Source organism: Gymnogyps californianus, chromosome 6 (genome assembly GCF_018139145.2).
Source record: "Gymnogyps californianus isolate 813 chromosome 6, ASM1813914v2, whole genome shotgun sequence".
In the NCBI taxonomy this organism is placed as follows: Eukaryota; Metazoa; Chordata; class Aves; order Accipitriformes; family Cathartidae; genus Gymnogyps; species Gymnogyps californianus.
The window spans coordinates 35,116,895-35,143,505 of record NC_059476.1 but is presented as its reverse complement, the minus strand read 5'-3'; the positions used below and the strand labels follow the sequence as shown (position 1 = coordinate 35,143,505).

The 26,611-nt window shown below is 40.2% G+C and overlaps 1 protein-coding gene across 2 annotated transcripts in view; it reads left to right on the top strand.

Annotated features, from left to right (window-relative positions):
- JMJD1C (jumonji domain containing 1C) overlaps window positions 1-26,611 on the top strand; it is a 173,957-nt gene that overhangs the window by 55,670 nt on the left and 91,676 nt on the right. For both annotated transcript variants that reach the window (XM_050899438.1, XM_050899437.1), the window contains exon 2: window positions 3,003-3,167. In XM_050899438.1, coding sequence (XP_050755395.1) covers window positions 3,003-3,167 — 165 coding nt within the window. The remainder of the gene's footprint in view (window positions 1-3,002; window positions 3,168-26,611) is intronic.

The window sequence follows — 26,611 nt, the reverse complement described above, 5'->3', positions numbered from 1 at the left end:
GGTTGTGTGTGTGTCATACTAGAGGAGGAATATGGTGCCCTGGGCAATGGCAGACTGGCTCTGTGCCATGCTCCATTCTCCGATTTTCTTGGAACTGCTCCTTTGAAGATCTAATTATACGGTGCCAGGAGACTCTGCAGATAGCTCAGCAATAACTCCCACTGTCGTTGCACCGGATTTCGGTTTATTTGGGGAGCAAAACTTGCACACAAACGCTAGATTGTATCACAGTTATCCACAAGTTTTGGCTAGGGTCCAGAAGATACAGTATGTTTTAGCGTGGCGGTTTCTAAACTGCTAACTCCGGTTTAGACTTATCTGTGTTTTTGAAAAATGTTTGTTCACTTGATTCCCCTTGCCTCCTATTTCTTTAAATGCGCTGCTGTGTGAGGTCTGGTGCTTAACCTCTTACACCCTGTTATAGACTACCCAAGTAAAATGTCTTTCCAGATATTAAAATAATTTTATTTGACCAGTCCAGAATAATTGAGTGGAATTTGCAGGAGGAGGGGCCAGGATAAAGGTGACTTTAGAGAATGATTTTTGACTGTACTGTCACTGAAGGTTGTCTTTAAATTTTCATTTGATCAATTGTAGAAATAAATGCCTCTTTAGAAGGGTTCAGAGTAGCTGCAAATACAAGATACTACTGCTAAGATGATTTGAGGTATGATGTGCTTTCCTGCCAGTGCTTTAAAGCATTACTATGTTTACTGTTAACTCTCTTTTGATTGAGAAATTATTATTCTGCAACTTTATTATGTATTTTAAAATTAATTTATAGAAATTAAGTTATTAAAAAGTGGTTTTTAGTGAAAGGTGTCAATTTACAATTCTTAGTTTTGAGTTTTTGCTGCTGTTTTCTACTTGCTTTGTTAGAATAACAGGTGATAGCTGTAATAATGAACAATTGAGGTGAGAGGATAATTTTATATACAAACTGTTCCTATAGGGCAGATTCTAATGCCACCACAAAGACTAGCAGTAGTTTCCTGATAGTTTCAGTGAGTGAAATGGGCAAAGGGAAGAGGTAAAAGAGTAGTTGCGTTGATGAACAGGGTGATGCAGAGACGGGGGACGACTGTGATCAGCCAAGGTGATTGAAATGTCGGAGGAGTGGCAGGAGGCAGATGGCAGAAATTCCAGATGTCGAGGCAGTGAATCCAGAGGGAATGCTCTGCCCTTGGGAAATAAAGAAGGAACAGCATTTAATGCAGACAACTGCCCTTTGCACACTCTACCTTGACCCAGAGATTAAGACCAGGCAAGAAAGAAAATGAGTAGTAAGGTGAGATAAGAGGTGGAAAGACTAGTTGGCCGTGAATATGATATTGGTGACAATGAGCGTGCACAATGACAGGGACGGCTGGGTGTCAGTATTTGGTAGAGGGGTGGATGAAAAGGAGTTGGGTGCGCAGTGAGCGATAGCTGTGGTTAGTCAGAGTAGTGAGCAGTTTGTGGAGGTTGTGAGGAGGGGGAACAGTGAAATAAATGAATAGACTTAGCGTAGCTTGACAGGAGAAGAAACTACTTTCTTATTATTTGGACAAGTTTTAAGTGGAGATGCAGTAATGGGCTGTCATAGAAGAAAGTAACTGCAGTTACTTCTGCTTAATCTGATGCTTTAAAGAGGGAAGGGAAAAGGAAGGGAGCGTGTAGGAACAGAATGGGAGTAATATGGGTTAAAAAAGAGCATCTATGGGGAGGGAAAACTGGGATGATGGATTTTGATACAGAAGTGAGAAGAGGCTTGGTGCAAATTTAAGTTGTGTGCATGGAAGGGAGAAGGACAAGATGAGAAGGAGCACTATGTAGTACACGTTTGGAAAGTGTGAGACAGAAAGTCTAGACGAGGAAGTATGTTGCAGGCCTAAAATTAACCAAAGTTAAAAAGACAGGAATATTTCTGTGACAGTGATTTAAGTTCTCAGAAGCAGATAGAGGAAGAAACTCCAATTTCAGAAGTTGCCGGGGTGTGGCTGAGAGCTGAAATTCAGGAGGGTAGCAAAGCATCTTCCCTTCTTCTCCAGTTTGTGTGATAAGCAGTGACTTTTTTTTTATAATGCCAGCTGGTTTTTCTTATGAATTTTCTCATAATTTGGAAAAGAAAACAATTGATTATGTTGATTTTTTTTTTTTAAATTTTAAATAAATTCTGTAATTTTGAAATGTAATGGTTTTAGAAGAGTTTGTGTTTGCTAATGCAGATAGCTTTTGGATAGCTTTTTGGCTCTGAGTTCCCTCTTCCCTTTACAAGAGGAGACAAAAGGTTTGGCATATTTAACTTAGTGAATGCAGCTGAGGGACGGTATGGTTGTTCTCTAAGAATGTGTCGGGAGAGAACTGTATAACCTACAGGACAGGGATGGCACAAGATCAAATAGTTGCAAACTGGCTCCAAATTAATTTAGCTGGAAACAAGAAGCGTGGCATGTTTTTTCCCTCCAGAAGAGCGGGATTCCAGAAGGACAGAAATGGCAAGAAACTGAGCTGCTTCTGTTAGGTGCTGTGTGTTGGGCTTGCTTGTAGTAGCAGGGTCTGCAGGCTCACGATGTCCTTTCTGGTTCTGTTCCAAATGGCTCCCCCCGCCTTGAAACAGTGTTTCTTTGGTTGATTTGTATTATATGACAAGTATTTGAACTGAGAATGAGAAATATTATTAAAACTTATGTACTGATAACGTAAATAGCTGTTTGTATTACTTGAATGATACTAGTAAATACTTAGTGTTATGTTTTTCATTCCTGAGATAAGATACCCAATGTTAACGGTAATGTTTTAGCAAATGTAACCCTCCTCTTCAGCACAAATGCACTGCCAAGAAAAATTTCTTCTGTGGTGCAGGAACTGATTATATCATTTCAATACCATAACAGTAAAATGGGTAATATTAAGCTCTTGCATTAAATTTTAAAACACATGCTTTCAAAAGTGCATGTAGATGCACACATGCTGTGTATATGGAATAATGTATGTCCTTTCCTGTTCTTAAATTTCTCCAGGTGTATGTGGAATTTGATGACCTTGAATGGGAAAAGCGAGAATGGGTTAAAGTTTATGAAGATTTTGCAACCTTCTTGGTGGAGTACCAGCTGGTCTGGGCGAAAAGAAAGGACCCAAGCCAGACTCAGGGATCAAAGATCAAACAAATTCAATGGCCTGCATTGGTAAGACATGAGCAATTGCATTTACTAAACTATTTTAATCTCTTTAATTCTGTCCTTCTTAGGAAACTGTCTAGGTTACTTAAGTGGTGGTGGAAAGTGGTGAGCATGGAGGGGGAGGAAGGTAAGAAAAGGATAAGAAAATACTAATAAAGCATGTTTGTGTTGAAAGGATGGGAGTGATAATAGTCACTTATCTTCCTTTTAGAATCAATTTAGAGCACTGCAAAACTAGTCTCTGAGTGACGTAATAGAACTAACGGCACTTTACATAGTCGAAGCATCTTATGAGTATAGACTTATCAGCAACATATCGTACTGCTCTGTGGACTGTGGAAACTAAGGTGAAAAATAAACCCTTAAGCTTGTGATACCTTCTTCATGGGAATTGAGTGTATCTAGAATTCAGGTCAGAGTTCAGAAAGATGAGAAAAGTGAGCAAAGATCAATAAAGTAAGTGATAATTGCTTGCCTGTTTTATGAGATGATACTTGTGACTCTTGTTCGTTCTGGATTGATGCCCAAACAGTAAAGCTGCTGAGAGAACTGTGTCTGTTTTTGACACGCTTTTAGATAGACCTGATGAATACTAAGGATCTGATGAGATAATCTAATAAGCAATAAACATGTATTCCTTTTTTTTCTTCAAAGAAACTAGTAGTGCTGTCAAAGTCTTCAGAAGACCCAAATAGATACGAGATTCCAGCAACTTACTATATTGGCTGTTTTTGCTTTGTAGAGATTTGGGGAAGATTTCTCACAGACTGGCAGGTGAAAGGGAGCTCCAACAAATTTGTCAAAATGGTGAAGGGAAGTCTTAGACTGTGATATTAAGCTTAGTATCTGTAACTTCAGTCTTAGGTTTTTAGAAATTTGTAGTTGTAATAGATTTAGATGATGGTATTTTTTTTTTTTCCTCCGGACTTTAGCTGTATCTGTGTTTCATGTAAATATTCCCTTCGTATTCTCATCTCTGAGCACTTGATGGACTTTCTGAAATGCTGTTGCATGATTATTTTTCTGGAGCTGTGGTTGGAACAGTCACGCTGAAGGTCATGAAGCAGGCTGTTCAAGAAAGCTTAGTGGTGGAAGAGATGCATGGATGGTTTAGGATGGACTTAACCTCTTCTTCAGTTAATATTCCTACTTGACTCACCTTGTATGTGCTAATGTGCTTGAGTAAAACAAGCTAACTTTCTGGATGTACAGGCTGTTTCGTATATCTGCTTGTACAGGCAAATTTTCTGTTTCATAATAGTATATCCTTGAGCAAGAATTCTTAGTTTTAGGGAGTTGTCATTTGCTCTTTGAAGCCACCCATCTCTCCTTGTTTGAGATGGGTATTTTAAAATCTGTTAGCAACTTAGAACTTAGTGTCTAAGTACTCTACTATTTTACATGCTTCTAATCTCACCCTCTAGGATTGAGATCCTTCTTGGGTTTAGAAGGGGTGTATTTCCAGAAAGTATTCTAGTCTGGCTGCTGATCCTGTCCCCAAGTTAAAAGTATGTCTTTGCTAATGTGTGAAAATGTTTTAGTTGCACCTTTCTCAGTAGAGACTTTTTCGAACTTGTGCTGGTCCAGCAGAAGGCAGAAATGTTTTTTCCTTCCATCTCCATCTTACCAATTTTTTTATTCTTGTTGTAATGTTTACGTTCTTGAGGTAGCTGATAGGCGTGAGAAGGAAGGTTTGCAAAAGATCTGCCTCCTGCTTTTACAATTAAACGATTGCAATCATGTAGTCCGAAGTGGGGCTCAGATAGCTTGTCAGGTCACAGTTTTCAGATGTTAAAGATGACAAGTTCTCAGCATTTGTACTTGGCCTGCCTACAGATGTTCTAGCAGTTGTTTTCTGAGTCAAACCCTCTAGTCATCCATTCCAGAAAACCCATATTTGAGGGAAAGTGCGGAGACAGGATATTAACTCTAGTTAGAGCAGATTCCTTCCATAGAGACCTCCCAAAGTTCTGCTCTGTATCAATAGCTGCACTGAGCACGCCTGGCCTTGGGGAACAGGGAGGGTGCTCAAATTGCCATAATACTTTTGGGTTTTGTTTCCAGACTATCTGAATACTCTGGTATAGTGGATGACCTCTGTGAAGGTTTGGCAGGTTTTTTTGTCAAAACAAGACTTATTAAAAATGGGAAAGCAATGAAAAAGGTGGTAAAAACATTTTGATTTGCCAAACAGCAATAGGAATATATGCACTTTTATGTGAAATCCCAAGTGTGGATGTGATAATGCACACTTTTTGGAAAAGTTGAGTCTTGCTGTAGTTACTAAAGGAAAAGTCTCAATCTTTCCCATGCATGCGAACTATATTGAAAAAAATCATTCACGTACTTGACTGTCTTGTCTTCATATTAAATACCAAAATAAAAGTTTCTGGTACAACTTTATTTTGGATGCTAACGTATACGCAACAAAGCAATATTTAAGTATATTTGTGGTGGGTTGACCCTGGCTGGATGCCAGGTGCCCACCAAAGCTGCTCTATCACTCCCCCTCCTCAACTGGACAGGGGAGAGAAAATAAAACGAAAGGCTCGTGGGTCGAGATAAGGACAGGGAGATCACTCACCAATTACCGTCACGGGCAAAACAGACTCGACTTGGGGAAAAATTAGTTTAATTTATTACTAGTCAAATCAGAGCAGGATAATGAGAAATAAAACCAAATCTTAAAACACCTTCCCCCCGACCCCTCCCTTCTTCCCAGGCTTAACTTTACTCCCGATTTTCTCTACCTCCTCCCCGCTGAGCGGTGCAGGGGGACGGGGAATGGGGGTTTGGGTCAGTTCATTACACATCGTTTCTGCCGTTCCTTCCTCCTCAGGGGGAGGACTCCTCACACTCTTCCCCTGCTCCAGAGTGGGGTCCCTCCCACGGGAGACAGTCCTCCACGAGCTTCTCCAACGTGAGTCCTTCCGACGAGCTACAGTTCTTCACGAACTGTTCCAGCGTGGTTCCCTTCCACAGGGTGCAGTCCTTCAGGAACAGACTGCTCCAGCCTGGGTCCCCTGCGGGGTCACAAGCCCTGCCAGCAAACCTGCTCCAGCGTGGGCTCCTCTCTCCATGGGTCCACAGGTCCTGCCAGGAGCCTGCTCCAGTGCGGGCTTCCGCGGGGTCACAGCATCCTTCGGGCACCCACCTGCTCCGGCGTGGGGTCCTCCATGGGCTGCAGGTGGCTATCCGCTCCACTGTGGACCTCCGTGGGCTGCAGGGGGACAGCCTGCCTCACCATGGTCTTCACCACGGGCTGCAGGGGAATCTCTGCTCTGGCGCCTGGAGCACCTCCTCCCCCTCCTTCTTCACTGACCTTGGTGTCTGCAGAGTTGTTCCTCTCACATCTTCTCACTCCTCTCTCTCTCTGGCTGCAACTGCTCCTCCCCTGTAACTTCTTTTGCCTTTCTTAAATATGTTATCCCAGAGGCGCTACCACCGTTGCTGATGGGCTCGGCCTTGGCCAGTGGCGGGTCCGTCTTGGAACCCGCTGGCATTAACTTTATCGGATATAGGGGAAGCTTCTAGCAGCTTCTCACAGAAGCCACCTCTGTAGCCCCCCCTGCTACCAAAACCTTGCCATGCAAACCCAATACGATATTTTATGTAGTAGTTCTGCAGGATCTTTGCCTTTAGTGGAGTGAATGGAAAGTGCTTGTCTATTTAGATGGTTATCACCTTCTGTTCTTCTCTTCTTTGATCAACATGCACTGTGTTTACTGTATGGTATTCAAACCTGATCAGAAGACAAGGTCTGTAATTTCCTGTGGGGCTTTCTATGGGCAGTCATCAGTCTAGTGTCTGTGTACTTCGCAATTACTGATTTCTTTTGTTACTCAATTGTGTGATACAATGTAACCTCCACTTTATAGATGAAATTGCTAGAATGCAAGTTGGTCACAAATGTTTGCTATTTTTAAATGCCTAAATGCCTGAGGTGTAGCTGTTACTGAAAGCACAGTGTCCATTGACCTCTTGTTAGCTGTACTTTAAGATTTTTAGGCTCGTATGACAGGTGCTGAGAAAGTGAGGAAATGAGAAGTACTGCCTCTTGCTCCTTGTTTAGAAACTCGGTAACAGAGGAGGGATAGATTATCCCCTGAATTCAGTTTCTCTCATGATGAGATTATCTTTTCTTTTAGTAGAGTTCCTGCCTCATTCATGCCGAAGGTGAAAAGTTGACCGTATATGAGCCTGGAGTCCTATTGGCAGCAACATGCTTCATCATATCAGGGTCACTCTGATGACATTGACTAGATACCTGTTTCTGGGCCACTGTGCAAGTCTCAGAGAGAGAGGAAGTGTGGTGCCTCAGCTTCTTCATGCTGTAATCAAATGCTTTTCCTTCTTGTGAGATTATTTTCTGGAAAGCGTGGAGAACTTCTTGGCTGCCTAGCTGACTGGAATAATTGGAAATCACGCTGCATGTTGAGTATTTACAAGCATAGAAGAAAAGACTATCAAGAAGCATAAAGAAATGGCAACGATGATAAGTAATGTCAGCATAAATGTAGCCTAGATAGTAGGGAAGAGTGTGTTTGGTAAACAACACTTGTTGTTTACCTCAAGTAATGGAGATGCTTTACAGATGTCAATGCAGAAGAAAACTTCTTGGCCAAAGGAGTAGCATAGGAAAAAATTAAAGTATGGATTTTGAAAACTTAAAAAGTGTAGGTAGTAGAAGTGAGTGGTATGTCTTTCCACATTAAGGGATTAAGTAGCCTAGATAAGGTGTTGAAATTGAAGGCATCAGCTTAGTTTGGTAAACAAGGCAGGGGTGTGTGTCACAAAGATACAAAAAGAGAGGAGTGATGGGCTCAAAGTGATGGGCTAGGAGAATTACCAGTACTTCAAACATGAGGCAAAATTGATTTTTGAATTCCTCAGGAAACAACTTTGAAGCAATTGAGATGATGGATAAAAATTTTTGATCTGTGGGTAGATAAGAATAGTTGTATTTTAGGGGGAGTAAATCTCCCTGATGTAGAAATAGTTTGGGTGCTAGGATGTTAGAGATCAGTGATAAAATCATGCCTATGATACAGTTCAGTCTGAAGTCTTAGGAGTATGATGGTATCCCCTCAGTAGCCAAGAAGGAAGATGGAAGTAAGTGTGTGGGCAGGGTGACAAACTGGAGCCAAGGTTTTAACGTGGACAGAACAGAATGCTTCTGCGAGCTGTCAGTTTGAATTTAATTACTGTCTCCCTAATTGCATATTAAAATATCTAGAAATAAAGTGTAGAGGGAGAAAAAGAGAAGACTAAGGACAGAAGCCACTAGGGACATTTTAGAGAATAATAGAATAATGTGGAAGAAAAGTTTAAGGTGATAGACTAGCTAGGAGAGGACACCACGATAGAAACTTAGATAGCAGTTCACTTTTTTTAACAGCATCAACTTTGTATGTTTAAGGCACAGGAAGGTGTGGACTGAGTGCCTTTTCTTAATAATTTTGTTTGAGAAGAGGGTTTTGGAAACTTCAATAATGTGCTGAAATGAAAATCTATCATTGAAGGTCTACAGATGGAAATGAAAGAAAGAAATTTAAGACAGGCATTTTAATGGACATGTTCCATCATCTTGGAAAGAAAATAAGGGAAGAAGGGTAATGAAAATGCAATTAATATTAGACACGTTTAAGATGGATAAATTATGGCAAGTTTGTACTTTCAGGAAAAGGACCTAGGAGAATACAAGAGGTTGGAAAGAAAAGGATTGGAATTGGAGATAAGGAAAAGTGAATGCATTGAATGGGAGCGCACATGAGAAACTTCTGCACTTGCAACAATAAAGGAAGAGACTATTGTAGAACAGGGGAAGGAAAGTATTATCTTATTTTGGCCTTTTCCTTTTGGAAGAAACTGGCAGTCTTGTGCAGGGTAGATGTTAAAGGAGGAAACAGTTTGACTCAGTCTAATATGATGAAAACCAGGACTGGGGAATGGTACATTTAGCTGGCAGGGCAGAGCTGGGTGCCTGGGAAGGTTACATACAGGCACGGGTGATGGGTCAGGGGTTTCGTGTGTTCTACTGGGTATGGTTTGTTTTGTAAAGTATGTGTTGCCTGTTGTTATACCTATAAATAAAACAGTGCTGCTTGTGAATTCAGTATGAATTAATATACAATAAATCAGAAGAATCCATAGTAATTCTTTCTTGGTTTGAAATTGGGAGGCAGCGCTTCACTAGCTTTACAGTACTTACCGTGTCGAACCAACAGGTTTGCCCTACGGTCTCAACTGATACAAAGGTCTGCAATAACTGTATCACTCCCAGTTTCGGTGCTGGCGTACAGCAAGAACTGGTTCTCCTGCAATTGTGTATTTCTGAAGAGTATATATAGAAAAATTAAAATACATTTCATGAGGAGATCCTGAATATGCTTGTCTCCTAAGGTAGGGTGGCTGCAGGAGCAACTCAATCTCTTCCCTCCTGCCCCCCAGTAAAAAAAAAGAGCGTGGGTCTGTTTGCCTGTCTCTTTTTCTTGGAACAAGTGAAGTCATTGCTAAACCAGTGGCTTGAGAACAATCTTTCCTGGGACTCTGTCCAGGGCTCTGCAAGAATACAGAGCTTTAGCCAGGCTTATAACAAAACCAGGGACAAAGAGTGGGTCTTCGTTGGCAATGACTAACTCTTTTCCACTGTGAGAATCTGGAGCTGATTTACGGTGGACAGTGCCAGTGGCACCTGTGGGACTGTGGGCCTTCAGTCTGACCGTCATGCTAATGAGGAGGCCGTCTTGCAGAAGAATGAGACGAGGTTTGTTCTGGGTGGTAGTGGATGCGTTTGTTCTGGTTAGATGTGAATGAGCCCATATGTTCATGTGCTGACTGCATGTTAGGGTACTTGGTAAAGTATAAGAGTAGAAGTGTTCATGGACACATGGAAGATAGACTTGTCCTCTGACCTTACGTAGCCTTTTCCCCCCTCCCTCCCTGCCCTTCTGTCCCAGCTGTCAATTGCAGAATTCTTTTGCTTGACTGTGTTCTGCTTCAGCTGGCTTGATTGTGTTGGATTATAAAGTAAATACTTATAAAGTGCCAGTTTATTGGCATTTGTGTCACGATTAAAGAAGAAGGTGTACAGATTGAACAAGAAGCTTCTGTGGAGCTTCCAGAGATTCTTGAGACAAATCAAATTCTTTATTTTTGGCATGATGATGGAAAGTAGAACAGGTCCCTTGTTCATTCCTGTTTATACTGTGACGCACTACCACTTTTTCACTCTCTCAAGGATTTGTTTTCTTCCTTGTCTTGATGGTCTAATTCTAGCATTTCTGAGTAAGTTTCTCTTTTATATGTTGGTCCCATAGATCAGATTGATCCCTTTCAAAGTCAGGAGTTTCTGTAGGTACTGCTAACATTCCCCCTGCATATTCAGTTACTTCACTGCAGCCTGTTCTCCCTCTGCACAATGAAAAATAGAGGTATACACTGCCAGATACTGCGATTAAATCCTCAGACACTCAAAATACTCTAGCAGTAAAAAGAAGTAAGTTCACAAAGGATTACTGTGTATATGGAAAGCAAGGCAGAGAAAAGACAGTCTCCTGAGTCCTAAAAATAAGTAAAAACTTTGAGGATATTTCACATTTGAGAGGAGGAAGTGCTGTAGCTTCCAGAGAAAACAATCAAAAACTAATAGTGGATTTTTCAGCTTCTCCATTCCCTGCATCAGAATTCTAGTGCTTGTATACCTTGCTAATCTGGGGTGAAGATAAGATATATACAACAGAGGAGAAACTGCTTGGAAACTGTCAGCTTCTTGGAAAAGATTTAAGACACTTTAGAGCTTGGGGAAGAGAAAATTTAAGTAACTGACTCAGCAGAGCATAAATGACCTGATTTTTTGCTGCATTGTGAAAGACAGTAACATGCAGAAACAGCACTTGGAGATGGTTCAAAGATTACTTTGCTGGAGAGTACGTTACTGTAATATTCCCACAGAACATAAATGTCTCAAGCAGTACCACATCCTGCCTGTGTACTTTGGCACTTGCTTTTTTTAAACTACTGCTTACTGGGAGCCACTGCTCTCCACACAGCCTTCTAAGCAGAGGCCATTACCTTCCCAGGACATGTCCCAAATGAACAGCAATAAACTGAAATCTGCCTCTCCAGATGCTCCATTGTGAAATATGCGTGTTGTCCTGTGGATTCCCACTCTGGAAATGAGTGACAGAGTGGAAAGCCTCACTGCAGTGCTGACTTGTATGTGGCCCTGGTACTTTCTGTGCACTTTACTGCATTGTTTGTTCCAAAGTTTTTTGTCTCAAGGTGTTGGCTAACGGCAAGCTTGTACTTAATTTTTGGTTTTTACTTTCTTCTTGTTAAACTTGCACTTCTAAGCAATGGAGACCCTTTTTATTTGAAAGAATTTAGTTTTGTAAAAGCACGCTTCCATATATAAAATACATAAAATATTTTTTGTAGTTAAGTGCTATGCTAAGAATCATTTTTAATGTCAAATTAATTTACAGGAGTGCTAGAATTCCAGACAAAATCGAGTATTTTCTAGACTTTAGCCTTAAAATAACAGTAAGCACAAGTCATTTTGATCATACGGGCCTGGGAGTTGCCATTTTGGCAGCTCCTCTAGAGAAAGCTGCTTTCCTATGTCACAGCATCCTGGAGGTCTCTGTATTTTAGGTTCTTTCCTGCTGGTAAAGTACTTCTCCTTGTTCTCCAAGGATTATGCAACTTAAATAACTAGATATTGTTTAGTGTCCTTCAGCTGCACCACTAAGCAGTACTCCCAATTCAGTGTGCCTCTGTCACTTGCTCCTGTTCAAAAGACAGATAGCAATGAAATGCTGGTAATAATTTGTATGTGATTCTGTAAAAGGTAGACATAAAGCTTCTCAAGGTTCTATATTCAGGCTAGGCAGTTGAAGCAGAGCAGAGCAGCCACAGTTGCAGGGAGCTCAATGCAGGATAACTGCTCGCATATTGATTTTATAACTGGTGCTGAAACCTATATTGGTTCAGTATATGGTTATATTCCTGCTGATACCCTAGTCAACTAGATCAAAGTTAGTGTACATGTATCTTAACTGCATTCATGCTTCCAGCTTCAGTGTTGACCTACTCCACAGCTTCATCAGGTATAAAAGCAAAGAGCTATGGTGGGTCCTCTGGAATTGACTGGGAAGTCCTAAGTCTTTGACTTTTTTTTTTAATACCTTTTATGAGAACAAATTTTCCATTTGTGCTGAAGAAAACAAGTTGCTTTGTAGCTCTCTAGATCGTCTGAACTTCTTCAATGAACTAGAAGGATCAGCTCAACTTTGGAGATACAGTGGTGAGCAGAATATAGGCATGTGGATGCAGTTGGTTATTTCAGCACGGTATTTTGGAAATTCATCTGCCAGAGCTTAGGCTTTGGAAGAATGACTGAATGCCTGCAGTGCCTTTTGTGTATCTCCATCAGTCTGGCCACTCACAGTCTATTTGTTGCTGTTTATATAAATTATGACATATTATAAATACATACATTTTATATATGTGTATATATGTGTGGGTATGTATTTAAAGATGTGTGTGTATATAGAGATTTACACACAAATATAATATTTTTCTCTCTGTATTAAAAACATCAAACAAAGAATCTTCTGACCTATACCTGTTGAGAGGCTGTACAGTGAGGGAAGGATGTCGGCGTGGTACTTGTCCTCCACCCGAACAGTGGCTGTCCAGAATGAGGAAAGCTGTGCCAGAAGACTTCCATGCACAAGCAACTGCTCGGTGTTTTTCTTGTGATGGCGGGGAGGAGCAGCTGGGCTTTACACCTGTCAAATCCACTTGGCAGCTAATTCTGAAAGCCACCCACTGTTAAAATCTCCACTGCTGCTTCTGTGCATTAATGACTTCTCAGCTGTGCAATGCTGAAGCACTGCGCTCTTCATGCTGACTTGAGTAAGATGAGTTATGGAAGGCGTAATTAAGAGTTTTATGAGTTTCTTGTTCTCCTTTCCTAGAATTCCAGCAGCTTCTTCTGGGTTTCATCATGAATCCCGTGATGTGCTGTATGAAGTCTCAATATCCACCTTAAACTTATAGCAGCATGGAGAACCCACCCAAAATATGAAACACCTTTTCTGAAAAAGTATTTCAGTAGTTTACACGTTACTGTTTGGATACATATGGCCTTGTGTGAATAGAGTGTGTTCTACAGCTGAGACACAGGAGCTTCAGGTGAAATTAATGTCTGGATGAAGTCAAAATGTTGCAGTTGGGGCCAAACACTGTGTTTTGCTGAGTTAGGGTAAAAGTTAACCAGTTTGCAAAGTACTGAGAATCTGAAGGAAGCTTTTTTTTTGGTGGTACTAAGAAAGCGTATACTTCAGCTCCACCTGAATTTTGGTAATTGGCATATAAACAAGGCAACTGTTGCTTCTAAGGTCTCCTTTTCTATAGAGTGACTCCACAGAGCATTTTTGTCATGTCGTGATTGCATCGTGGTATTTTAGCTTCTCCTCAGTCTACCACAGAACTGGTGCCCATGAAACAATATTCTCTTGATTTCTGGGAATATCTTGTAGTGCTTTAGTTCTTTTTACAGCAGTGGCAGCAGGTCTTGTCACTGGGTATGATCCTTCACAATATTGAATAAGCAGAATAAATGATGGGGGCGGATGTTGTGTTGCTAGATTCAAAAAGAAAACTGACAACATGGATTGGGGAGAAGACACAGAGGAAGACTTTTCAGTCTTTTGAGCCTTTGTGGTGTGGAAAAGGATGTTAATATTTGAGATAACAAGGAAATTGAATTGAAAAAAGGATAGTTTTTTCACCTCATGGGGTCAGTGTGTTACTCGTGTTGCTGGTTAGGCTGCTGGGAGGAAAAGGTTGTCTCCTTTATGTGATTTTGATGGAGCCTGAAAAAAAAAAGATCATCGCACCTCGGCAGCCCAGAATTGGAGCTCAGTAGTGCTATGGTAGTAATTTTTAAAGAGCTTCTGCTTTGCAAACAGGTTAAAAACAAAACAAAAACCTAATTTCCTTTCAGCTCAATCTGTTACGGATGTGGTTTCACACTGAATTTAACCAATCTCTCCCTGATGCTGAAAGGGACAGTGCTACTATCTCCCCTTTTTGGTACTTTGGCTTAAAACCCCCTCAATTTCAGTTAGATCCACAAGCTCTATCCCCTAGGGTGCATACACACACTTATGCTCCCCCCCACCATTACACAAAAATATTCTGTGTTATAGTTTACACTAAGCTCTTGCGAAGTAGGCAGGGATATATGTGAGAATGAAGTGCTGTTGTTTATTACTATTACGCATTGTCTGCACTTGAATAGTATTGATCGCTTCTGTTTTATTATATATTTTGATTTCATTCTGTGCCCTCAGGGCTCTGCATTTGAAAAAGATTTTGAAATGAGATCTTGGTAGTTAGCTACCGTTAACAGAAACTACTTTTGCTGGCAGATGTTGCAGGCCTTCAGTTACACTAGAACAGACTAAATGAAGTACTTGGAGCAAAAGGTGGTCTTTTTTTCTTTGTCATAGGTTCTAAAGCATTATAAATGGGCTCTGCATGATACATTTATCATGAGCAATCTGTTTTCATATATGGCAGTTTCTTGAGGACAACGAAAAGTCGAATTTCCACAGCAACCTCATATACTGCTTACGTTGTTCTAGCAATGATTTGATGTTGTACATCTAGTATGTTTACTTTTTAAATTTATCTTCTAAGAAGAAAACTGAACATAGGAAAGAAGTTCAGGAACAGCTTGTCAGCTTCAGGTATTTAACCTGCATGAGGAGGCTAGCTGGGATAGAATCTGTATTTTATATCTTTAGTGTCCTAAAATTTCTGGTAACTTCATTTTTTGAGAAAGTGACTATCACTCTTATTTTCTGAAAAACAAACTCTTAAGTAGTCAAACCAGTATGTCCTCTATTCCTGGTTTCACTGTCACAACACCAGTCTCCTGAAGTACTCGCCAGTTCGTTTCAGGTGCGTGTTTGTATGGGAACACGTTACTTTCTGAACTTCATGTTGCAGCATTTACATTCACACGGATTTCATCAGCGTTTCTGAAGCCCTTCTCAGATTTGGTGGCTCTGCATGTGCCGCAGCTGGGCAGGAGGAATGGAAATGTTGGTTAGCTGGAGGTCATGCCACTTATGACAAGAAGAGTTAAGATGTGATTAGGCAGTAACCACAGGCTAATTGGAATTGTGAGGGAGTATTGATGGGGAGAGAAGGATAGAGGAGGAAGCTGCTGAAGGCACAGGTTTGTTTCTTCTGCTGAGCAGTTTTCTTCCCCCCCCCTTTTTTTTAAATAAAAGAAAAAAAATACAGTTTTTATTTTACATGCCACATCCAATTGTCTGCAGTGGGTTCAAAATCCATTCTCTCTGTGAGCACACAGAGGTCAGGACTGGGAGCGTATTGTTTTACCACTTCCTTTCTCGTACCCATGGATTAACATCCTTCCAGCTGCTGGCCAAATCAGGAAGTTGAGTCAAGGGCTAGAAACGGCAAATACACTTTCAATGACTTCTTAAAAGAAAAAGCAAAAACTTAAACTGAAGACGTTCGTGTTTCTCTTTGCAATGTGTGTCCTGTTAGGATGATGTCAGTCTTAAACAAATGATGAACAACACTGAAACAGTTTAATTTTTTGAAATTCATCAGGTATTGAGAAACAACCACTTTGTCATATCTGTGGTTTTACAACACTTCTGCTTTTCTACCCTCTGCTTAATGGAATATTCACGTAAATGGGGGAAGGACATACAGTGAAACTTGGTTTTATGTTTGGGTTGTTTTTCCCTATCTTATCTGCTCTTCCTTGCAGTAAAGCTTGAGGTTACTTCAACAATAGTTATTGGTAATTCTTTAAGATATTTTATCTTATTTAGTGTGCATTGCATGTTTAAAGCATTATTACATAGAATATCTTTAATATTGGAAAGTGAATCAAGTTTAAGAACTGTAAATTTAGAGCTATATAAAGTATTTAGGAATCAAAACAATTTCAGAAAAATATTCATTAGACTGACTTTGTAAGCAATCAAAATAGTCTACTATCGATTAGGGAATGGGTCTTTGTTTGAAAATAATATTCTTTAGCAGTAATTAATATTTTACTAGAGAAACATGTCTGACCTCATCTAATCCTGAGTAAGTCTGACTTATTTACAGATAGGTGAATTATTAACACAATTAACAATATAGTGTTTATTTTTTGTCTGCTGACTGTCATAGGGTCTACACTAGTCATGGGTAGAAAAAAGTATTTTATTAAGCTCTTTGGTCTTTTATTAGCTGCTTTTGTGTTCCATTTTGATTGTTTTATGGAAAAGACTTGGTCCATTAGTTAAACAATTGTTAGAAATTTACATGAAACCTCTCAATATTCAATTTTTGAACGGAACTGTTTAAGAAAAAAAACTATTCTTACATATAATGCATCATTCTGAAAAACTCTTGACAAGAGTATTTTAATTTGAAATTTCTCATCAATTTTGAGTCCAAGACATTGGGTAAGTACCTCATTTCTTTTAATAAGTGATGCAGAATTATATGTCTGTTCACGGCTTTAGTTTCAGATGGCTTTGAAAAATTCTTACATATTTCATTGAAGGGCTTTGCTGGGCTCTTAAATGCATATACTGAATTGCTACAAACTGTGTTAGTACCATCACAATAGGAATAAAATACTGATTTGTAGGGCTGACTGAACAGATGCCTTTGGAATCACTGAAACATTTAGCTGAATCCTGAAATGAGCCGAATAGTACTTCTTATCGTTGGTTGATGAATTCAGCTATTTTGAAAGTATAATAATAAAACTATATATTAATATGAATACAACCAAAATCCATTTATGTGCTTTATAGAAATTTTTTACATGAATTTTGCATTTAAGAGTATAACTGGCTTTTTAGAGAACAATGTTCCTATGTATTTTGGTGTATTTGTCTGGAATAGGCTGTATTTGTTCTAACCAATGTTCTAGTGAGGCTCTGTTACCAAGCTAAAGCCTGTTGGTTTTGGTTTCAGTATTTTTATTTGTCCAGGTATGTTTTTGCTTATAATACTTTTACTATTCTAAATTACAATGCTTTTGGTACCCGTAGTACTTTATTCTAAATTATTCATAAAACTTTTTTATTGCTTTTAAATTTAAAGCCAACTTCTTTTTCAAATCATGTCTATCTAAAGTACTACAGAAATGCCAGAGTGTATCTTTGTAGCTTACAGAAAGGATAGTTTGAAGATGCACCAAAACACATTCCCTTTCAGGAATCTTGTTAGTAGTGGATTGTACATGATTGTAGTGTACATGAAGAGGTCTCTGCACTCTGTAAACTGCTGCTACAAGTTTGCCAGGATCAGATCCTTACTGAAGTTTGAGGCAAGATGCTAATTGTTTTAATCCTGAAGAGTGGGCAGCACCTCTGGCTTTCAGAGTGTCTCCTTCTGTAGATTACTTAGGACAGACCTAATCAATACTGTTTTACTTTTGGGGTAAAAAGCATTTACAAGGTAGTTTGAGAGCTGGTAAAGAATTCGCTATTGATCCTTTATTGGCAAGTAGAGTGATAGGTATTTGTGTGCAGTCATCTTCTAAGACTCATGGTACAATTAATTCATATGGGGAGAATGAGAAACATTTGGGGCAATTTATTGACGATCGTGGGGGAATTAAATTAAGTCAGAGAAGTCTTTTGGAACTTTGTCATATTGGAAATAACATAAAACTAAAATAGAATCACTGTGTGCATTTATTAAGTACTTAGGGCTTTATGGATGTTTTGGTACTTCCTAGTAAGATACTAGCTTCTCTCCTGTGGGGAAAAAAGCAGTTACGGGTTTGAGATTGCATCAGAACTTTTGTGGCAGACCGACTTCTGTCAGGCATCACCTAGACAGAGTTGTATGAACCTCCACTAAGTGCCATCAAGTTTGCTGGTGAAGGCAGCTGCAGACAGCAGCAGTATCTGGTTAGTCAAGATTGGTGCAGTCTTAGCAGAATAGTGTTTGACTTGATTTGCAGGTGAAGGGATTGCAGATGATTTTTATAAGCCTGACCAGTATATGTAGTATATAGAGAACCTGCTGTGACTCTTCGCTTCTTTTTCTCCCCCTCCAAAATGTGGCCAGGTAGAAATGCAGCTCTGCTGCATTTGTCTGTCTGAATGTACAGCAATTTGTGTTTCCTTTAGATGTGCATAATCTCAGATGAGCTTTTCTTAGGGAAGAATTTATGCAGTTTTCCATATGCTCTGTTATTAACAGTTTTGATCTTCCGTCCGTATATATATAACCTGGATCTTGGCAGTTAATCTGCATATATAAGCACTGTGGTATTCATACGACAAGGTTATGCTTATGGGGGGCTTGATGGCATTCTTAATTGATCATATGGTTTTTCTATGACAAGCTATTTTCCTGTGTTACTATCAAAATACCCAGTGAACTGTGATTAATCATATTTTGGCACACGGCTCTAATTACTGCCACTGCTGTAGAATGTCAATTTCGACATCTTTGCTGCAATTGCACAATCTTTTAACGATAGACGTACTTGGAGTTCCTTCAATACAAATGACATTATTGGCACACATTGTATACTAGATTATTTATTAGAATAACCACTGTAGCTTTTATTGGGCCTTTTGAACCCTCCTCTGAATATCTAACCTAAGCTTCCTTTCAAAGTGGCAAAATGACCAATGTCATCTCCTTAAATGTTACAAATGCATGTACAAAGTACGAATGAAAGCAGGAGGGGCGACTGTTCCACACGTCCAGGCAGGGGAGGTTAACGCTATTGGATGTCATTTGGTCCTGTATTTGCCTGCCTTTTGGTAATATAGTGTATGACATCTTACCTGCCAAGAGAATTAGAAAACTGTCGATCGTTCTGTGCCTGCCTGCCCCAGGTCTTTCTATTTGTGTTATTTTAAGCAAATTTTGGATAGTAGGGGAGACAGACTGGCTTTTTCCCTGGTTTTACAGGATTCTAAACGCTTCCTTTTATATATTAATGGTATTTTAACATATGCTTTAGTATATGTATTTATACTGTGGCACTGATGATTTTTTTTTTAATCCAAGTAATTTAGTTGTATAAAGAAAGTATAGGTCTATTACTTAGCTATGGATGTTTTTGGCACAGTGAGACTATGAAAGGTAGTCAATAGCTAGTTCCTTTGTGTTGGAAAAATGTTTTTCTTTAACATATATGGACCTTTTTAACTGGTTTTAACCAGGGTCTTAGCATATACATTGTGAGTTTAAGGCACTAGCTGCAGTTTGCTTTGTCAGTACAGTTTCAGTATAGTTCTTTCAACTAATGTAATCCAGATTTTTGCTGATTGCCTTTAGAGTTTGTCTTTGAAATGAACTAAAATATCTGTTTATTTTCATAAATGAGAGATGAAGATGGGAGATAACAGGAAAGTCATTGCAAGATTTATAAAACACAATAAATTCTGAATACTGTTGTTATGTTGGCCAGCAATAAGTTTGACTATAAAAAGTAAATGGAGAAAACCCAGTAACTGTTTATATCAAATTTCTTCTGGAAAATAAGCCATTAGGCCAAAGCAGATACTTGCTTCTCTCTTGAAATTCTGTTTTCAGCCATGATCCAAAACTGCGAGGAGACGAAGAATATTGGTAACCATGTATGCAGGTAAAAACAGTAATGTTAATTTATCAGAAACTGAGGCTTATTTTCTAGGTAGACGTGAGAAGGTAGACATATTTTCAAGGTAGACATGAGAATGTGGGTACAAACTACCCACAAATTAACTGTAATAAGTAAGGCTAATCAGTTTTCTTTTTTTTTTTTTTTAAAGCAATGTTGTCTTCAGCCTTCCCATCAGAGCAGTGGAAATAAGTTAAAAAAATCCATGTGTAAAATGATTTTCAATCCTGTATGTTTTCAACTGTTGTAATTCTTGGCCAGTGGTTTTATCATGCTCTTCAAGTCATTTGTTCTGCACAGATTTTATTTTTTTTTTTTAATAGTGTTTTGGGTGTCCTGTGTCAGAGACTGTAGCTTGGATCCACCTTCACTGAATCTCCCCCCACCCTCCCCCTTCCTTGGTGGCTTTGATCAGTTCACCAGACCATATTTCTGTCTCTTCTGCTGTGCAGACAAAACTTCTGTTGTCTTTGTTCTTTACATTTTACTGCTCATTGAACTGTGTTGCAGGTTAGTCACCCTCTGAGGGATGAGTTTGCAAGTGGGAGCAGTTGTAGAGTGGGAGAAATAACGTAGTTCCTGACTGCGACCAAGTGATGAGATTTGTTAGCAAAAATTTCATCTTTATGCTGTATGTGGAGAAAGGCCAGAGTTTCCACCACATGGACTCGGTAGTGCTCTGCTTTGAGATTAACAGGGCAGTTTACAGATCTGAGTCATTTCTCCAGACTCATGCAAGCAATGATTTGCAGCCTGTTAATAGTTCTAGGCTCAGCTTGCAACCATGAAGGCTGGAAATATAATTTTATTACTGAGAAGTCATTTTCTTGAGTAGCTTTGTGGCAGGAGGTGAGTTCAGTTGTGATTTCTTATGATCCATAGGCATAGAAATAGTAAAGACGACCTTCCCCTTAATTTTGTCTGATTTCCAATTTTGATAAGATTTTAGCAGTCATGCAAAAATTTGGCTATACGTTATTCTATAATTCCTCTTTTGTCTATTGGGATTCCTGCTTAGCTGAGAAAGGAGGATTCAGTCACTTCTTCCTTTGCCTCCAGGATGTGCTGCTTGTTTTGAGATAGGAGGTTGTATCTCACTGTTTGAAAGGAGATACCATCAGTAATGGGATAGGTGTGAAAGCAGTAGAGTTGTCTACTTGAACTGCTCGTATTTGGTTCTAAGCTATGACTGGTGCCTGGTTTAATTCTCTGCTGCTATTTGAGAACAGTGCAAGCAATGTTGGAGCTTCTAGAGCTGTCTAAGGGGCTTGTGTTGGGATGGAGGCTGCTGGCAGGGAAAAAAGGGAGTTGGGAATTCATCAGCAAAGAACAAAAAAACCTTGGGTGTGAGAGGAACCCAGGAAAGAATGCAAACATCACAGTGTAGTTGTGCTGTTTACCATTTCTTCTGATTGTTTTGATTGTTTTTCTCCTGTTTCAGCATCAGCTTTTGTTTGTCTAGATTGAATTTGTTCGCACGAAAGACTCAGTCTCCAGCAGTTGCTGGTTCACTCTTTTCCTGCCTGTAGCCAGAATGAGGTATGCACGAAAACATAGCTTTTTCAGGGAAGTGACTGCCGGAATATAAGGTCGTCATCTTCCAAATTCAGAGAACTGTTGCAGGAGCTCACTGGTGTCAAAAGGGGGAGTCTTTGTTCTCCCTGTTGTCTTTGCAAGAAGAGACTGAAGGTGGTTCAAATGATTCTGCTCTTTCACCAGAGCACATAGATCCTACTTGCTGAGATAAACAGAATTCTAGAATATCTGGTGGTAGCTGTTGTCTCTGTTTTACCTTTGAAAGGAGGATTACTGCTGCCACAGAAGATTGTAGATCAGAATAGGATGGAGTCCAGTGGGTTTTTCCTTTTGCTCCTTTGTGCTGATGTTTTCATGCTGTCATTTTTGCCGTTCTTGGAGGAAAGGATGGGAGAGAATCCCTCGCCTTGATTCCAGGTGGGATGTTGAATGGAGGAGTGGCTACTGAAAGGAGTATGTATGTTTGTGTAGAGTCCCAGATTGCCAGTGATGTACTTGTACAGCTTTCATCAGAGCTCTCAGAAGAAAAACTGAAAGCAGGAAACTCCCCACGCTACTTCTGTGTAACAAAGACTAAGGAACTGGGGTGATGATCACAGACAGAGCAATGTTATCGTTTCACAAATTCTTCACAATATAATCTAGGTTTGAGGAATCATTGATCCCTTTTCTGCGATGCCTCCAAATTCCTCACTTCAGACACACATGATGCTGAAGGGATACACTGTTCAGCTCCATTCTTCTCTTCATCCCCAGTTCTCTTCCTCATTTTGCCAGATCTTGTGCAAGGATCCATTTCACAAGCCTGATGATTGTAGGGAGGTCATCTCGGCCAGATTTGAGATGTTCTCCATGTAACACAGAGAAAGCTTTTCGTTCCCAGTATTTCCTAACCCTTTAGGAACTGAGCAGTGAGCCACACAACCTCTTCTTAAGTGGTTTTAGAAGAGGCTAACCAGATTTCTGGGGAAATTCACAGATGTATATAACAATCTTGTGATTAGTTTCTTCCTGTGGCCATAACAGATAAAAGGTCCTCTGGACCACACTTTTGAATCCTGTGCCCATAGTGCGGTTTGCCAGGGGAGCGTGTAGAACATGCTCTTTGAGGTCAGGTACAGGGCTTACAGTACAGACACCTCATCCTCTGCCACCTCCTGATTGCTAGAGCTTTGTCTTAAAAACAGTGCTTCTTAAAACCTCTTCTTAAAGGTTTCTCACTAGCTTCAAATCTCCCATCTCAAAGCACTCCCCTTGTGGGAACTCTGGTTCCACAGTCTGCTGAGAATTCAGCTTCAATAACCTTAATTTTGTAAAGAAACTTGAAACCATAATAGTCGGGGGGGGGGGGGGGAAGGTAGACATTACAAATGTAGACACAACATGTCAATGTGCCATTTGTTCCTTCTCTCTTATTCCCTTTACAATTCCTGAGAGCCAGTTGGTATTTATTCAGTGTCCTGGATCCTCGGTCCCCTCTTGTGCTGTTCAGCTGTGTTTTTGTGGTGGTGGTACCTGCCTCGTGTGTAGGGTGCATGCCCCTCTGTCCTGGTTTCAGCTAGGACAGAGTTAATTTTCTTCCTAGTAGCTGGTATAGTGCTGTGTTTTGGATTTAGTAGGAAAATAATGTTGCTAACGCACTGATGGTTTTAGTTGTAGCTAAGTAGTGTTTATACTAAGTCAAGGATTTTTCAGCTTCTCATGCCCAGCCAGCAAGAAGGCTGGAGAGGGCACAAGAAGCTGGGAGGGGACATAGCCAGGACAGCTGACCCAAACTGGCCAAAGAGCTATTCCATACCATATGACATCATGCCCAGTATATAAACTGGGGGAGCTGGCTGGGAGGGGCGGATCGTGGCTTGGGAAGTAACTGGGCATCGGTCAACGAGTGGTGAGCAATTGCATTGTGCACCACTTGCTTTGTATAGTTTAATTCTTTTAGTATTACTATTGTCATATTATTATTACCATTATCATTGTTTTTCATTCCTTTCTGTCCTATTAAACTGTCTTTATCTCAACTCACGAGGTTTTTTTTCCTGATTCTCTCCCCCATCCCAGGGGTGGGGGGGCAGTGAGCGAGCGGCTGCGTGGTGCTTAGCTGCCGGCTGGGGTTAAACCCTGACACCCTCTTATAGCTGTGCTTTCCATGTGAGTCAGTCCAGGGACAGTGGAACGAGAGCTTTGCATTTTATGTGGAGTACAGGATTGTTAACGAAGTATCTCCTTTAAGTAGTCTTCGTTATCCTCGGAGGACAGGATGTTTCAGTTGTTCAGTCACTCTCCACAGCTCCCTTTGAATGCCATGTTCCAGTATTGCCTGTACATGGTCAGTCACAGCAGTTCACAGGACACACAGTATGCAGCTGTCTCCAGACAACGCTTCTCTAAAGCGATGAAATGCACATTTACATCAGACAGCTTGTGTTCAGTCACCTGACAAGGGTGCAGTCTCTGTGGCTAAAATGCAGGCCTTTCCCATGTCTGCTGATGTGCCTTTGTTGCAGCTTTGCTGTCTGGCTGGTAAAAAAGCTGCTGGAGGGCCTTCAGTGAAAGGAAGTGGGTTGTGGCTGCTTGAACAACTCTCCTATCTGTAGCCCTGTCCCTACACAGCTGGAGAGGCTGGCAGAGACTCTCTTGCCATGAGTCACGGGTGACTATTCTGTGATGCTCCCAGGTATCCCAGGACGGGAGCTGACTCCTCACAAAATCCCATTTGGGGCTGCTGGTGCAATCCTCAACGTGCTGTGCTCTGACACGTCACAGGAATGAATTACATCTCTGGGAGGAGCATTCACTGGAACTTCTAAGAGCTTGCATATTACCACAAAGCCCATCACGCTCTTGTGACGCTGAACGCGATGTTTAAGCCTCTTGTGTATCTTCAGTTCGACAGAGGGAGGACCATTATTTGGATGGGAGGGGAATAAGTTAGTCAATGAGTATAAGCCACTCTCAGAAATACATTATAAAGGTTAATGGTTTTTTGGAAGGTATTTTTCCTACATATTGACAGTTTCTCTATGTGGTTTTAATGGCAAAAACATTGTAAATTGATATTTATTACAGTATGCAGGCTGCCTTAATTTGACAAAGCTCTTATGTAAAAACAGAAAGAGACAGGAAAAGGCTCCGTAAGCGAAAAACCAGAACAGCATGATGACTTACTACATCTTGAATTTATGGGGGACAAGTTGGGGAAAGGGATTAAAAAAAAATATAGAGAGGTATACAGATAGATAGGTAAATAAATGGATATTTCTGTTTTTCAAGCCATGGAGTGCTAAAAACCTGTATGTATTGGTCATGCAGTTGACATCATCCTTTAATGATAACTTTTTTTGGGGAAAAAATTAATTCTAAATTTATATTCATGGATTATGGTACAGATCTCAAGTATCACCAGGGAAAATTGTTGTAGCCACCTAAAATGTACACACAATTATTTGCTGATCCCTATATTAATACCAGTCTCAAAATATATTTTCTGTCCCAGTTATTGCTTTACCAGAAACCGCCCCCCCCAACTTACATCACTGAAAACAGGAAGTTAAACTCCTTGCTAGTGAAACCTTTAAATTCTAGGCGGCAGGATTGATTCTTCTAGTTTGACAGTCTGCATTACACCATAGGAAGGGACTAATTCATCATGTATGAAAACGTCAGCAGATAAAGAGGCTTGGTTTAACTCATGGATTTGTTCTTTCTTTAAGAAAGAAAATATTAGAGTTAGGAAATGCTGCTCTCTCTGGACGACAGTATTCTCTTGAAAAATACTGCAAGTGAAGGTAAGCATGTAGCAGCTATTTTGAGGGTGGTAATGAGCAGTGGAAATTAATACATTTTTCATGACTTGTTTCCAGCACTGTAGGTTAATGGAGTCGATAGTGTCTCTTTATTGTAGAACCACATCCTGTCTGGTTGAAAAGGATGGGATTATTAGCCAAGTCTGTCTCTCTCTGACTTTCTTGTCAAGACAGGAACTGCTTCATGCCATGCTGTCTGACAGCATTGCTCAAAAGCTCTTCTGTCACATGTCCTCCTTTCTACCAAAGGCACTGGCTCCTTTTCTGAGGGGTCGAGATGAATGTTAGATTCTATGAAATCTGAAGGTGTTTTTTGGACGTGGTTTTAACGACTTTTGATGTCAATGCTTTCACCGCAGTCTGCTAGTAACAAACAGATGATGCAAAACACTGACATCTATTTACCATACTTTGGTGTCAGGCATCTCTGATGTTTCTTTTGGGTGCTTACATGGTCAAAACGGATGTGTGTTTTTACTGAAGGTGGTAAATTTGTAACATCCATACTGAGGTTGAAAGGCAAGTTGCTATACGCAGAATTATACTAGAGGTTATTTGCATGTAATATTCAAAGAAGAGCAGACTTAGGATTTACTGTCTGCTAATGTTGATCTGTTCTTTTGATTTTGGCAACGTGCTGTGTATGAATCATATTTAATGGCACAGAGAAGGCACTGCGCTCTGCGAGGGAATGAGGCTGTGCGTATTGCATCTGTTTGAGTCAGCAGCCAGCATGTTCTGCTGCAGTTCTTGTCGGAACAGTCTGGAGGTTATTTGAGGGTACGGTGAGTCATGGCAGTGCCTTCTTTACTGATCATTAGTCTACAGGGTGACATGCGTCTGTAGCACAAACCTCTATTAGTTTGGTTGTAAGAAAATGACTTAAAATAAAAAAAAGAAAGTGTGATTACTTGAAAAAGATTTCTGGTTATAAGGGGGGGAAAATACCCTATAGTATAAGTATGTCATATTTCTAGGTAGCGAGGGACTCATTTGCAGGTGGAAAGATCTCCTTAATGTGCCCAAAGTCTAGCCATTCCCTTTCTATAGGACTTGCACTTTCCTTATATAAAAACAAATCTGGCTGATAGATCCCTAATACAGTATACGAACTTACTGCTTGAGCTGAGCAGATAGTTCTTTAAATGTAAGGCCAGAATTTTGTAGGAAGCATAAGTATGAAATTAATTATGCATTAATTCTGGTTGAGGCCACCTCTCCTGTACAGTTCTGTGAATAACAATGCAAGTATCAATTCATCCCAGTTTCATATAACCGTTACGGGAAAACCTATGAGCAGCTGAAGCGAGAAGTACTGTAATTTCTCTTGCTAAGTAGTAAGAGCGGTGAAAGCAGAAAGAGGCCAACTGGGATTGACCATAAAAAAAGCATACTTCCTTTCAGAACTAAAAATAAAACCT